Source organism: Bos javanicus, chromosome 4 (assembly GCF_032452875.1).
Source record: "Bos javanicus breed banteng chromosome 4, ARS-OSU_banteng_1.0, whole genome shotgun sequence".
Classification (NCBI taxonomy): Eukaryota; Metazoa; Chordata; class Mammalia; order Artiodactyla; family Bovidae; genus Bos; species Bos javanicus.
In genome coordinates this window covers 77,158,836-77,173,120 of record NC_083871.1, presented here as the reverse complement: position 1 = coordinate 77,173,120, position 14,285 = coordinate 77,158,836, and the positions used below count along the sequence as shown (strand labels likewise).

General features: G+C 52.4%; 1 protein-coding gene and 2 non-coding genes across 4 annotated transcripts; all 3 read right to left on the bottom strand.

Annotated features, from left to right (window-relative positions):
- Positions 1–4,217: 4,217 nt before the first annotated feature.
- Positions 4,218–13,369, bottom strand: TBRG4 (transforming growth factor beta regulator 4). 2 transcript variants are annotated; one of them, XM_061414409.1, is made up of 11 exons: positions 13,266–13,369; positions 11,262–11,726; positions 9,209–9,532; positions 8,432–8,603; positions 7,997–8,154; positions 7,293–7,403; positions 6,187–6,331; positions 5,587–5,832; positions 5,346–5,457; positions 5,117–5,231; positions 4,218–4,521 (listed from the first exon to the last, which is right to left on the bottom strand). In XM_061414409.1, the coding sequence occupies exons 2-11, from the start codon at positions 11,673–11,675 to the stop codon at positions 4,420–4,422; spliced, it is 1,899 nt and encodes a 632-aa protein (XP_061270393.1). In that variant the 5' UTR covers positions 11,676–11,726; positions 13,266–13,369; the 3' UTR covers positions 4,218–4,419. The 2 variants fall into 2 exon arrangements, with proteins under 2 accessions (XP_061270393.1, XP_061270394.1); XM_061414410.1 differs by lacking the exon at positions 13,266–13,369 and adding an exon at positions 13,034–13,131.
- LOC133246964 (small nucleolar RNA SNORA5) lies at positions 8,249–8,383 on the bottom strand. The gene has a single exon (XR_009736210.1). It is a non-coding gene; the product is annotated as a small nucleolar RNA SNORA5 (small nucleolar RNA).
- LOC133246965 (small nucleolar RNA SNORA5) lies at positions 8,771–8,906 on the bottom strand. The gene has a single exon (XR_009736211.1). It is a non-coding gene; the product is annotated as a small nucleolar RNA SNORA5 (small nucleolar RNA).
- Positions 13,370–14,285: the final 916 nt, after the last annotated feature.

The window sequence follows — 14,285 nt, the reverse complement described above, 5'->3', positions numbered from 1 at the left end:
GAGGAACAGCAGAGCAGCCTACTCAACAGAAGGGGACCCAAGCCTGGCATTTCCTGTCACCACCAGCTACTACATACTGGGAGGACCAGGCATTCACCCTCATATGAACTGGAGCCTGTGACAACTCTAGGGAGTGTGGCAGAACTGATACTGAAAATCAAGGGGAAGCCTCCTGATAAGGGGCCAAGGGAAGCCATTCCTCCCCACCTCATGCACCCCCTCTCTAGCTCTTGCCCCCCACCCGAGTCTCTGGAGGGTGGGGGCCACTGGCAAAGGAAATTGCACCACAGCAGGTTTTCAGCCCAGTAAGCTGGGTTCCCCACCCCACCCCGACCCCCCACAAGGGCACAGGATGGTCCAGAGCAGGAAGTGCCTCATATCCATTCAAGAGCACCAGCAGAGAGCCCAGTGGCAGGAGACCAACACAGTGCTGTGAGTCATGAGAACCACAGGCCATGTGGCCCAGGACTGCAGCCTGAACCCAAACAGGCTGACTGCCTGCTAAAATTTGAACATGACAGCCTATCTGGGGTATGTGTTTTTTAAAAAAAACCACCCATCATACCAGGAAAATCAGGGACGAACCCAACAATAAGGAAAATTACAACGAGAATAAGAAAAATGTTAAGAAACACAGAACTGAAGTGAATGAAAATAAAGACATTAAATTATGTGGTCTGCAGGTAGAAATGCTGAGGGATATTTACAGCACGTTGGAAGAGAAGAAAGGACTCAAATCGATCATCGAAGTTCCTACCTCAGGAAACTAGGAAAAGGACAAAATCAACTATACTCAGCAGTAAGAAGGAAATAGAGCCAAGAGCAGAAATCAATGAAACAGAAAACAGGAAAACAGCGGAAGAAATCAATGAAACAAACAAACAAAAAATAATAGTTCTTTGAGAAATCAGTAAAATTGCAAGATGGACAAAAATAGAGATGACACAAATGACCAGTATGCCACAGGGGCTATGATGGTTAATTTTATGTGTCAGCTTGGCTGGGCTTAGGGATGCCCAGATAGTGGATTAAATGATGTTTCTGGGTGTGTGTGCAAGGGCATCTCTGGAGATGAGCATGACTCAGTAGACTGAGTGAAGAGATTCAGTCTCACCAGTGCGGGGTGGGTATCAACCAATCTGCTGCTGGGGGGAGGGTGGGTAGGGGCAGAGAAAAACAAAAAGGCTAAGTGTGAATTCACTCTCTTGAGCTGGGATGTCCACCTCTGACCCTTGAACATGGGAGCTCCTGGTTCTCCAGTCTTTGGCCTCCAGGGCTGACACCAGTGACACCACAGCCCCACCCGCCACCCCTTCCCATTCTTGGGTCTTTGCACTTGAACTGAATTTACACCAGTGGCTATGGCTTTCCTGGTTCTCCACCTTGAGAACAGCAAATTGTGGAACTCCTTGGTCTCTGTAACTGCAGAGCCAATTCCTGTAATAAATCTCTCATGTTTTTCTCTCTCATTTTCTGCTGGTTCTTTCTCTGCAGAATGCTGACTAATAACAGGGCTAACACTTGAGCCTGAAGACATTACAAGGATACTAAAGGAATGCTACAAACAACTTAATGCTCATAAATTCAACAGCTTTGAAGAAATGGACAATTACTTGAAAATTAAAATCTACCAAAAATTCAAACAAGATGAAATAGTCCTAAAACCATGAAACTGAATCTGTAGCTTAAAAAAAGCTTCCCCCAAGAAATCTTCAGGCCCAGATAGTTTTGAGTTCGATGAAGTAAAGTAGTTCAGTTCAGTCAGTCATGTCTGTTTGCAACCCCATGGATTGTAGCACGCCAGACTTCCCTGTCCATCACCAACTCATGAAGCTTGCTTAAACTCATGTTTAAATGAGTAGTTAATTCTCATTTAAAGTAGAATTAACATCAATTTTGGACAATCTCTTTCACCCAAATTTGGAACTTTTTGTGTTTCAAAGGACACGGCTAGGCTCCAGTTATAATATTCAGAATTCCTGAAATTATCTCTGGTAAAACTAATTACAAAAATTATGTAATTCAAGGATAACATGGTTATCTTAAACCTTATATGACTTGTAACTTGCTTACAGCTATCCTTGGATTTGGGTCAAAATTATCTTTCCACTAGAAATAACTGCCAGTGGAGAAAAGTTTGTTAGTTGTATAGTGTCCAGTGAAGAATATTACTATCTTAATTTTGCAATACACTGTGTTTGCTGGTGCTATTTTTATACAGTGAAGCAACAGCCTTGCAGGAGAATAAACAATTTAATAATAAAATATTCAACTTCTTAAAAAAAAAAAAAAGTGGAAATATAGTCCACAAAATGGGAGAAAGTATTTGCAAGTCCTCTATCTGATAAGAGACTTGTTTCTATTTTTTGTTTGTTTGCTTCTAAATATATAAAGAACTCTTACAACTTGGTAAGACAGACTAGTTAAAAACTGGACAAAGAGTCTGAACAGGTATGTCTCCAAAAATTACATGTAAATAGGCCATAAGCACATGAAAAGACACCATTAGTCATCATGGAAAAATGAAAATCAAAGCCACAGTGATACCACCTCATATCCACCAAGATTAGAAGTCAGGTTAAGTGTTCCACATCCCTAGCCTTTAGGCAAATGCAAGTGAAAAGATGACTCCACACCCATCAGAACTGCTCTGGGAATCCTTGAGAACACCATAGGCTGGCTGGGATGTGAACTTCACTGCTTCCCACACTGCTGGTGGGAATATAACAAGGCATAGCACCTTTGGGAAACCGGTGGCAGTTTCTCAAACAGCATATAAATCCCGTATGACCCAGCAGCTGTACTCACAGGCACTTATCCCAGAGAAATGAAAACTTGGGTTTACACAAACACCCACACGTGGGACTGAACCACAGTCTAACAGCAATAACAAGGACCTACTGGATCAAACTCCAGAGAACTGTGCCTGTGAAGAAACCCAATTTCCAAGCTTCATATACTGCATCATTCCTGTATGGAACATTCTCCAAGTAACAAAATAGAAATGGAGGATGTGTTGGTAGCTGCCGGTTGGCTCAAGGCCAAGGGGGTAGGCATGAACATACAGGGCAACATGAGGTGTCCTGATGGTGACTCAAGTGTCCTGCGCATGGGCTCGTTCTTGTCAGTATCCTGGTGTGACACGTGCCCATCACCTTTGAGGCAACTGATAGAGGGCACAGGGGACACTGTGTAACTTCTTTCAGCTGCGGGGGTAATCTGTCAAAGTATCTCAACTACAAGCCACAGATCCTGAATGGTGAACACGAGCTTTCCTTTGTGGGTGCTCCCAGAGGCTCCCGAACCTGGCTCAGCACCCCTGATGCTTGTCCATGCTGGCCCTTCACTTTGGCACACTCTTCCCCACTCCCTCACCTTGTCTGGGCTCTGAGTCACCAGCTTCAAAAAGCCATCTTGGCTGTTTTGTTCTCTGGGCAAGAACCTCAGCCAGCCTGTGCCGAGTGCCAAGCACCCACATCCTCAGAGCTGCTGCTCTACAGCTCCTCCTCTAACCCAAAGCTTGTGTGACTCGCTTCCTGAGGAACCACTTTAGAGGGAGTGGGGATCAGTTGAGAGGGGGGCCCAGAGAAGCCAGATGGCCCCTTTCTGCTCAGCTCCACAACAAAGTCTCTTGTGATGGACTAGAAGCTAGAAAGCCTTTCTTGGGCCTCGGTACTCGGCTTGTAGGATCTTAGTTCCCCAACCAGGGACTGAACCTAGGCCCCCAGCAGTGGAAGCAAGGAGTCCTAACCCCTACACTGCCGGGGAAGTCCTGGTGGCGCTGCTGCTGACGTGGTGAAGGGGGCTCTGGGATCCTCAGGCAGATGGTTACCAAGGCGGCAGCACACCACCATGGCACTCTGGTGACAGCAAGGGGTCTCTTCTGGCCCTGCAGTGTCAGTCAAGTACACTCCTTTCTTTTTCTCAGAGCCAGCGCCTCCTGAGGGACTGGCACTTATACCACATGGCAGCACAGGCTGTCAGGGTGCCCCACTCACCCAAGACCAACGGATGGGAGGGGACCTCCCAGGATGCCACGCACTGAAAACCCAACTGGCCTCCCCTGGGAAGGTCCTCACACGCTGACTGAGTTCAGAACTCCAGGACTCAGCCCGTATGGGGGCTGACTGCAGGCTTCTGAGCAACAGGCCAGCCGTGCACGAATGTATATGAGAGGGATCCTCTGTGGGTGGCAGAGAAGCCAGGATAGTCGGGCAGTTGATTAAGAATTTATTACTCATGGGAGAATGACCTGCTACTCAGAGACGTTGGCCACCAGCCCACTCCCCCACTTCCAAGGCCAAGGTCCTGCACTGAGGTCTGTCCTGAAGCGTGCCACGTCTTGCCCACCCAGTGCCCATGGCTAGGCCTCTGGAGAAGTCCGGCCCCCTGGGCACACAGTCCTTGCTATGGGACAGGTCATTTGGCCAGCTCCTCTGCCACTGCTTTGCGCATCTTGTCCTTGAGATAGGCGCTCTTCTGCCATTCAGACTTGAGTTCCATCCACTCATAGTATGGGACCTGGAGGAGGCAGTGGAAATGAGTCAGGGCAGGTGCAGATCCCTGTCATGCCCCCCGCCCTGCACATCACACCCCTGGCCCCCAAATCCTGAAGGAAGACGCCTATAGAGCTAGAGCAGAATGGGTGGGAAAGAGACCCCCACTTGGTCCGTGCTCAGAGCTGCAAAGGCCCATGAATAAATGGGACCAAGAGTGGCTTCAAGATTTTAAAAGCCGTATCAAAAGCAAAATAGAACACTCAAAATCGAGTCACTTGTGTATTTTCTGGCCCCATACAGGAGAGCCTGCTCTCTGGTGCAGATGTCTCCACGGTGAGAACCTGGGGCCAGCGCTCAGCACAGAGCCCCACGGGAGGCGCAGGCCAGCACAAGGCCCTGGGCACCCGGTTTGTCTTACCTCTTCCTCTCAGAAACCCTGGCTGTGGAGATGCGAACAGCATCAGATACTTAAAAGCTGTGTGACGTTGGGAGAAATCTAACACCCTTCTAAGTTCCTATTTTCTCATGTGTGAAGGGGGAACCCCAACACAGGTGACCTCAAGAGCTAGGGTCCAACACTGGCTCCCATCGGCCAGCTGGGTCTAGCAGATACTCACGTCGACCAGCAGGAAGCCAGCGGCCAGCAGGTGGCGCCGGGCCAGCATGAAGCGCCCCAGCAGGTCTTTGCTTCGGCTGTTGAAGTTGGGGAACTCCCAGCGAAGGAAGGCTAGCCTGGAGGGGCAGACGGGGTGCTGTGGATGGTGACAGCTCCCTCAGGCCCTCAGAGGGAAGAGGGAATTTCAGAACCAAATGCACACGGCCCCCAAGGGTGGTGTGGCCACCTACCTCTTGGCCCCAGGGGGGAGTGGCTGGCTGCCAGAGTGGGGCGTGAGATGGGGTGCCACAAAGTCCCTCAGGGGCAGGAGTTGGCTCTCGGTGTCGAGCAGTACCTCAGCATCTGAGGAGGGCAAAGAATGAAAATGTGGTGGGGACTATCCCTCAGAGATCAACGGGGCTCACAGCCCCTGCCCTTACGATGGATGACCAGATGGGACTGTGGGGAAGGAAGGGGACGATGGGTCCTCACCCAGAACCCAGCCATACTGCGTGGCCACCATGAAGCTGCCCTTGTCGGCACTCCCCAGCAGCCCCTTCAACGTCTCCTGCAGCTCCTTCTGCAACGGGGTCATCTTCTGTTCAAGGGCTGAGGGGCTGGGGACCAAGGCTGAGGTAGGCAGAAGGGGTCCCGTGTACTCAGGGTGCTCCAGCTGGGCAGTGGCATTGATATGCAGCAGCTTCTGGAAGGTGCTTTGATCCTTTGGGGACTTGCCACCTAAGGGGAGACGATGGAGTGAGAAAAGAGGCTCAGGAGGACCGGGATGGAGGGACACAGGCGCCAGGTGGGAGAGTCGGCAGCACCCTCCCCCACACCCAAGTCTCACCCTGGACTCTGGGTCAGGAGCAGCAGAAAGAGGGTCTGCCGGTCACCCACTAGGAGTGGACAGAGAAGGAGCAGATGCTGGGTGCGCCCTGGCCTGCCCCATCTCCCCAGTGCTGAGTGGAGCCCAAGGCTGACAACCAGGCAGCCATCCCAGCTGCAGTGGTCCCTGGGTGAGGTGGGGGAGGGGGCACACACGGCGGGCTCGCCATCACTCAGGAGAGGGAGGGATGTCCCCCCACCGCTCACCTAGAAACTGGGTGTGAAATTCAGGGCAGAGCACAGCTTGTAGCTCGGCCTCCCGCACCTGCTGCAGCACACACAGGGCCCACACCACGTCCACCTGCAGGGCTGGCTCCAGGTCCACCAGCTCTGACCCCAGCTTCTCATGCACCTGGGCAAGAACAGTGCAGGGTGGGGAAAGCAGGTTCTGCTCAGTGGCTGCAGGCATCCCTGGGTGGGCAGCAGCTGGAGTGGCCCTATTGACCTGGACGTGCTGAGGCCCAAGGGGGTGAGGCGAATAACCTTGGCCGAGGCACCCTTGGTCAGGTTTGGGGGACCCTTGGTGGCAGGTACCAGAAACCCTCCTCTTCCCTTAGGCCCAATCAGGACAGCAGCTGGGCTACCCCTACTGCCCCCTCCTCCCACCCACTAGCAAGAACCTATGCACAAAACCGTGCCACCAGCATAGGGGAGGTGTTTCTGGCCCCAAGAGCTGGAGATTATGAAAAGGGAAGCAGCTGGCCGGCTGGGGGAACACCCACTGTGGGGGCCGGGGTCATACCCACTTCATTCATAGGAGGCTCTCACCCTGGCAACTGGATTGAGTCTCTGAGTCCCAACAGGGCATTAAGGGAACACCAGGAAGTACGATAGCTCAAAGCTTCCCTGGTGGCTCAACCAGTAAATCTGATCACAATGTGGGAGATCCAGGTTTGACCCCTGGGTCGGGAAAATTCCCTTGAGAAGGGCATGGTAACCCATTCTAGTATTCTTGCCTGGAGAATTTCATGGACAGAGAAGCCTTGTGGGCTACAGTCTATGGGGTCACAAAGAGCTGGACATGACTGAGGGACTAACACACACATAGGAAGTAAGAACAGGGGTCCTCCAGCCCCACTGCCAGTGAGCCACTGGATGCCTTCCTGGTCCTTGGCTGCCATGCTGGCTCTCGCCTGTCCCCAGACAACCCCTGGGATGTACGGCTCCAGCTGGCTCCTTCCACACTCCCACCAGGCTTTCTTCATTTCTGCCTCCCCACCTAGGGCTCCTCAGTACAAATCCGGTCTCTTCCCTCCCTCCTTCTCAGTCCCAAGCTGCTCCAAGCATAGCAGTGGAGGGTGTGAAGACTGTACCAGGCTGAAGAATGGATCCTCCCGTTCCGGGCGGAAGTTCACACGGGCAAAAGCCAGGAGCATGTTGCACAGGTGTGGCAGAGTGATGCTCTGGGCTCTGTCCAGGACATGCTAGGCCGATCAGGGAGGACAGAAAGGCAGGATGAGAGGGGCCCGGTGGTACGCAGACCTGGCCCTCCCCCAGAACCCATGAGCTCCCAGCCCAAAGGGGTAATTTACACAGGGCGATGGGCAGAGGGCTAGCCCCTGTCCTCCCTGAGGCAATCATACACACACAAAAGGCCCCTGACAACAGCTTCAGATACTCTTCAGCCTATAGACACAGCTGCAACCTGCTGCACCTAAACCTCAACGCAAACATCCTCTTTCTTCACAACTCCCATTTTGCAGCTCTTGGAAGTTTAGGGAGAGTTTTGAGTGGATTCTAGGCCTAGCTCCCTGCACAGTCACCCAAAGACACACACAGTCTGTCACCTACAAAGTTTGGTGAGAGAATGAAAGGGTTTCAACTATGCTTTCTTTCACAACTGAGTCATACTGCTTCTCTCCAAAGAAACTGGAGTAAGGACTCCATTATCTGCCACTAGCAAGTGTTCTAGACTGGCCGGGCCTCCCGTCTGAAATGCCCATGGAGTGTGCCTAAGCAGGGGGTCAGGCAAAGAGGGCCCTCAGAACCCAGGCCTCATGCCTGCGCCCCAGCTCACCTGGACGAAGGCCTCAAACAGGGGCAGGTTGAGCCACTTAAGGAAGGCGAAGGACTTGGTGCAGCGGGCTACCTCGCTGGACGTCATGCTTGGCGTGTGGGGCAGCAAATCGGCTGCCAGGCGCTGGAACACCTGGGTCTGGTGGAAGCCGAGTTTGCCTTGGGGACAGAGCCTGAGATTTAACTGGTGAGAAGTGGCAGGCCGCCCTCAGGGCCACCCCACCACCCACCCCGGTCTTAAGGAGTAAGAGCTTGGTGTCTGTAACCAAATTTATCCCTGAGGCCTAGCACAGAGGATCAGGGCCCATGAGTCACAGTATTTCTGTAGCAGCCTTTTGGGCCAGTGCCTGCCATGGGTGAGGTAGGCAGTGAATTTGACACAGCTGCAGCCAGAACCCTCCCCCTCCCAGCCTCACTCCCCGTGCACAGGGCTCACCATAGGCATAGGCCAGGTCCAGGAGGATGCTTTTAGTCAGGGGGAAGGGCTTCTGGACCAGGTGGTAAGAGATGGCCCGCAGCAAGGGCACTGATCTCCGGTTCTGAGCTGCCAACGTCACCAGCACCTTCCGCAGCTCCTCAGGGCCAAACTGCTCCACCAGCTCCAGGCACTGTCAACCACAGCCCGCAGGGGTCAGCTTGATGGCCCGAGGGCCAGGGGTCCCATGCAGTGCAGGCCCTGTGAGACAGCAACTAGGCCTGAGCTTACTAAACATATGTCCCATCTGGGCAGGGCCTGCCTCTGTTCCCACCCCAGCGAGTCCCTAGACCGGGCATACCATGTCCGAAGCCAAACTTATCCCCAGGTCCCAGGGCAGGGGACCCAGGGCCCATGAGCTGCGGAGTTTGCTGTGGCAGTCATCCGGGCCAGCCCCTGCTACCACGGGAACAGGGCTGAATTTGACTTGACTGCAGGACTGAGGCAGGGGTAGAGCAGGGGGCGGCAGGCGTGATGTCTCTAGGAAGCACTAACTAAAGCTGAGCCAGTGGGGCAGCTAAGGCCACACTTCAGGAGCTGCTGGCCGTGCTGTTTCCAGGTCACGTTCAAGATGCAATTTTGGAGGAACTCCAATTTTGTTCAGGCTCTGCAACCCCCTGGATCCTTGAAGGAACCAGTGGGCACAAAGTACTGCCTGCAGCTACCTGAAGTGCCAGTCCTGCCAGTGCCATGCCCCGGACTATGGACAGAAGCCACAAGGCTCTTGTCCCTTAGTACCTTGTCCTCCAGGCGGTTCATCAGAGACTCCGAAAGGTGCCCAGTTTTCATCATCATGGCCACCACCATGCGTCTGTCTTCAATTTCTGCCCAGCGCCGCTCGAGGTGCACAAGCAACTCAGCCAGCAGCTCCCGGGAGCCCTGCTCCTGCATGTAGGTGGCGCTGGACTCGGCCAGGAAGGCCAGATGCTTGTACTTGAGCCTGCGCATGCGCCAGCGGACCTCCTGCTCCACAGACCGCAGGTCCTTGGAGGTGGCGGGGAGCCCCAGTGTGTAGAGGCTCCGGAGCAGCTTCACGAGGGTCCCATGCCAGACTACAGTTATCTAGGTGGGGGGTGGGGCGGGGCAGGAGAGACACAGAGGCAAAGTCACACCTGGGACCTTATTGATCCTGACCCTCAGGGAAGGCAGTATGTGGTAAATGAGAATGGCTCTGCTGTCTGCTATGCTAAGGCTGTTAACTCTGCCTTAACTCTGTTAACTCTTAACTGCTGTTAACTCTGTTAACTCTCTTAGTCTCCAAACTCTTCTGTGAAATGGGGCTGCATTGCCAAGAAAGGGAACTGAAATCATACACACGAGGTGAGGGGCAAACAGAAAAGCAGCTGTGTGAAGGGCTGGGCAGAAGGAGAAAAGTATGGGGGATTCCCCGGCCGGACAGTGGTTAGGACTCCAGGCTTTTACTGCCTGGGTCCTGGGTCCAATCCCTGGTGGGGGATCAACAATCCTAAAAGCCAAGGTGCGGGGGGAAAAAAGTATGAGTTTGATCTCAGCATCACATGAGCCTTCAGTGACTTCTGCTGCTTCTGCAGAATTCCCAGACAGTAGGGCTCTTTAAAAGAAAGCTTGAACAGTTTATATTTCTCAATCCTGGTTCATTATTGGCTTGTAATTTTGCTACAATATGTTTGCTGCTACTGCAGCTAAGTCGCTTCAGTCGTGTCCGACTCTGTGCGACCCCAGAGACGGCAGCACAGCAGGCTCACCTGTCCCTGGGATTCTCCAGGCAAGAACACTGGAATGGGTTCCCATTTCCTTCTCCAGACAATATGTTTAGTCTGTCTCTAAAGCTTTTGGGTAAAAGGTTTAATAAATAATGAGTAGAATGATAGTCTTAGAACAAGAAGGGATCTAATTAAGATAATTTTATATGAGCTCTATTCTCAGTAAGAAAAAAATCTGTACCATGACCCCAACACACGGGCTCACAGTACAGATGTGTCTTTCAACTGAAGACAAAAACTTCCATGAAACAATACTTCTCTTACTATCTGTGAATGGTTTCCAATATTACTCTATTTCTACATCTACTATACTCTCATAACCTGCAGCTGAAAAAACTCATTTAACTCAACCCCTCCCTTGAGCTGTGAGTCTCCTCGTCATCCCTGACAAGCGGACATGGCCTTGCCTTTCCAGAGCAGCCGGGGTGAGGGTCTGTACCTCTCTTCTGTGTCACAGGCCCTTTGGTTCCAGCAGACCCCAGGGTGCCTGAAGTCTGCATGGAGTCCTTCTTCACGCTGAACAGGAACTGGGTTGAGTCCTTCCTGCACCCACCCCTGCCACACACAAGTCCCTTCTCTCCATGTTTCTCCTCTAAGGATCTGACTGGCTGGGATAACACCCATGGTCAGTTCAAGTTTCTGAGACTCTCCTAGTCACCCTTCATCTCCTCCAGTTTCAAGAGTGTGTCCCCTGTCAGCCAGACACAGAGGAGGGGCCACATCAGTCAAGACTGCACGGTGAGGGGGAGGCCCCCGATGCACTGAGAAAAACCAGGCTCAATCCTTTTGTTTGCATTTACTGTGTCTGGGATGCCTGTAAGATGAGGACAGCAATATGCACCTAACAGAGCTGTCAGGAGGATTAACAGAAGTGAAAGCACATTACAGTATTCTGGAATCTATAAAATGAAAAAACAGCACAGGATGTGGATGGACGAAGCACACAGCAGAGTTTCTGTCTATACTGGGAAAGTGACTGGATCCTTTGGATTCCGTGGCCTCTGCTACGTTCTGCTTGCCGAACCTACAGAAAAGGCTCCAGAACCCACCTGGCTGTTGACAAGATGGAGAAGTTGCCAAAAGCGAGCATCCTGTATGAGCGCGGCTTTGTCTTTTGGCTTTTCAGAGAGCAGGCGAGAGAGCTGGATAAGCGCGAGGGCGGCATGGTTCTGCTGCAGACAGTGACCACTGCCCAGGAGCTCCAGGAGCTCCTCAGGCTGGGTGGCCTTCTCGATGAGCTGCTCCACCTCCTGGCGCCCAGTATAGGGAGTAAACACCTGTTCCTTCTCCACAAACTCTGACAAGAGACCTGGGAGGCGGGAGCTGGGCGAGGTAGCTGAGGAAGTCAGTGGCTTCTGGGTTCCCTGGGGGAGTCTCAGCTGGCCGACGGGGGACACAGCAGGGGCCAGGCGGGCGGCCTCCCTTAGGAGGCACGTGCATCGCCTCACCAGCCGAGCGGCCATGGTGGCCCGAGCAGCGGGGAGGGGAGCCTCCTAGCAAGTGACTCCAGAGCCCTGAAGAGAAAAAGGAGAGAGAAAGGGGTGGTGCAGGGGCAGTTCCTGGTTCACAAACACAACAGAAGAACCTGACAAACCAAGGAAGCCACAGCCACATTCTCCATAGGGCAGCCCAAACTCCTCCTTTCTGACTGACCACCCATAGGCAAAGGCGTGTTCTGAAGCAAAAATCTCAGAGGGCTTTTGTTTCAGAACAGAATGTAACCCAATACTGAAACTCAGGAGCATTACAGTCTGGGCTGGAGGGCTTCTAGTCCTGGTTGTGGAATTACCTTGGAATGGTTCAACACTTCAGAACCCCAGCCTGGTCCAAGACCTCTTGAGTAGAAGTTTCTGCAAGCAGGGTTTGAATAGCATTCCACCCACTCCCCCCAACTCCCTTTTAAGTTTTAAAAGTACCCAGGATTAAAAAATTATTGGCTTACAGAGAAAATGAGACAGAATATTTTAAATTAGACTACTCCTAGAAAACCCTGGATATATAATCTGTATATACATCCCACAGCTTCTGTGGATGTATTTTTAATAACTTTATGTGAGTGAGCCTTCCCAAACCAACTCGCACTATTACATCACTAACCTACTAAACACACATACACCCCTTCTGAGAGCAAAATCCCTGAACCAATCATAAAAAGCAGTTCACAACATGGCGCGGAATTATTTTCCCAGTTTTACCTTTTCTTCCTCCCTGGAGCACACTCCCTTATTCTCCAGGCCTTCTCAAAGGCCTTGCACTTTCATTACACCTGGGCAGGGCAGGGCAGGGGAAGGCCTGCTGGCTCATTTTTTTTTACCCGCCATCATAGGGCTCAGGAAATCACCCTCCATCTTTCCTCACTCAGATAAAACATTACCTCCTCCCAAAATGTTACATACCCGATGCTACTGCTTTTTAACAACTCTGTCTCGCGCACTAGCGTGATTAAACGACCTAGGGAAGGCAGACCACCGGCACACGATAAAAGGTTAACCCGGGCTCCCTTCTGCCAAAGCAGAGAGCGTGTTTGACCTTAGATTTCCCAGAACTTGGTCCGGAACATTTTAACATGAGCTGATTGTTGCAGCTGTAAAAAGTTTAGACTCACTGTACACAAAATAAGAGGCTCAGGAAGGAGAAATACTGGCCCAAGGGCAACATCCACATACATCCACAAAGCCCCAGCGGCGGGGAAGCACTGGAAACGATCCCTACTAAAGACAGTCCTACGAGCTAGTGAGGAAACGAGTTCAACTCAAATGGACTTAAGGATCCTTAACACCAACCCGGAAGTTCGGCCCTCATACGCAGAAAAGAGAATCACCTTTACAAAGAGCACGCAGCGACCGCGCCGAGGGTCAGCGCGGGGATCGTAGGCTGTCACGCGGGACCTCAGAAAAGGGGCGCGTGCGCACGAGCGGGCAGTGCTTTACACCGGCCCCGGCCCCTGCCACCCACCCCGATCCACTGCGTCCCAGTGCGCGCTCCAGGTCTCCTCTCTCAGCCATGACCCCAGGTTTTCAGGACCCCCTTTCTCCCCTGGTCCCGATACGTACGGCGCCCCCGCCGCCGCCGCTACCGCGAGCTCCGCCGCTGACCTCCATGCGCCCCAGTACAGACCTCGGTCCACGCTGCGCGGCGCGCTCGTTTACGTCACTTGGAGCGCCGCAGGAAGCGAGGCTCGCCGCCTGCCGCCCGGCCGGAAGTCATTGCCGGTTCCTATATCCGGCCGGGTGCCATCTTTGCTGAGATCGGGAACTAGGTGGTGGTACGGAGAAGGCAATGGCACCCCACTCCAGTACTTTTGCCTAGAAAATCCCATGGACGGAGGAGCCTGGTGGGCTGCAGTCCATGGGGTCGCGAACAGTCGGACATGACTGAACGACTTCATTTTCACTTTTCACTTTCATGCATTGGAGAAGGAAATGGCAACCCACTCCAGTGTTCTTGCCTGGAGAAACCCAGGGACGGGGGAGCCTGGTGGGCTGCTGTCTATGGGGTCTCACAGAGTCGGACACGACTGAAGCGACTTAGCAGCAGCAGCAGCAGGTGGTGGGAAGTGAATTAGATGTGTTGAGCGATTTAGGAAAAAATGGAAGGGAGAAAAAACAGAAAAGTGTCCAGAAACTGAGGCTGGGGGGCTTGAGCGCCAGCCTCTGGTTAGTACCTAGTTTTCATAAGGCGTATAGGAAGCGACCCTTTGTCGTCAATCGGCCCCCGCGGCCCACCGCCGCGCCTTCCCTGTCGGCCTCTATGTCTCTATAAAGAAGCCCTGGCTGTAGACTGTCCAGGAGTGGGCTGGGCTGTGACTCGCTGGGGAGGCCTCTCAGCCTAGGTCAGCGGAAATGTAGGGCACCATTTGCCGAGATCTTCCAGTTTTTCCAAAAAAGAATGTGGGATTATGGAACTGTATGTGCAATCTCTTGGTTTTTAAGTGTTTACCTTTAATTACAAAAGCAACTGCGGGGTAAGCCAAGCAAGATATATTTGAGATCTGTATGTGGACTTGATTAATTTTTTTTCTTGCACAAATTTCAGTTTCCATGGAATTAACTGCTTTTTGGGGGTTTGATTAA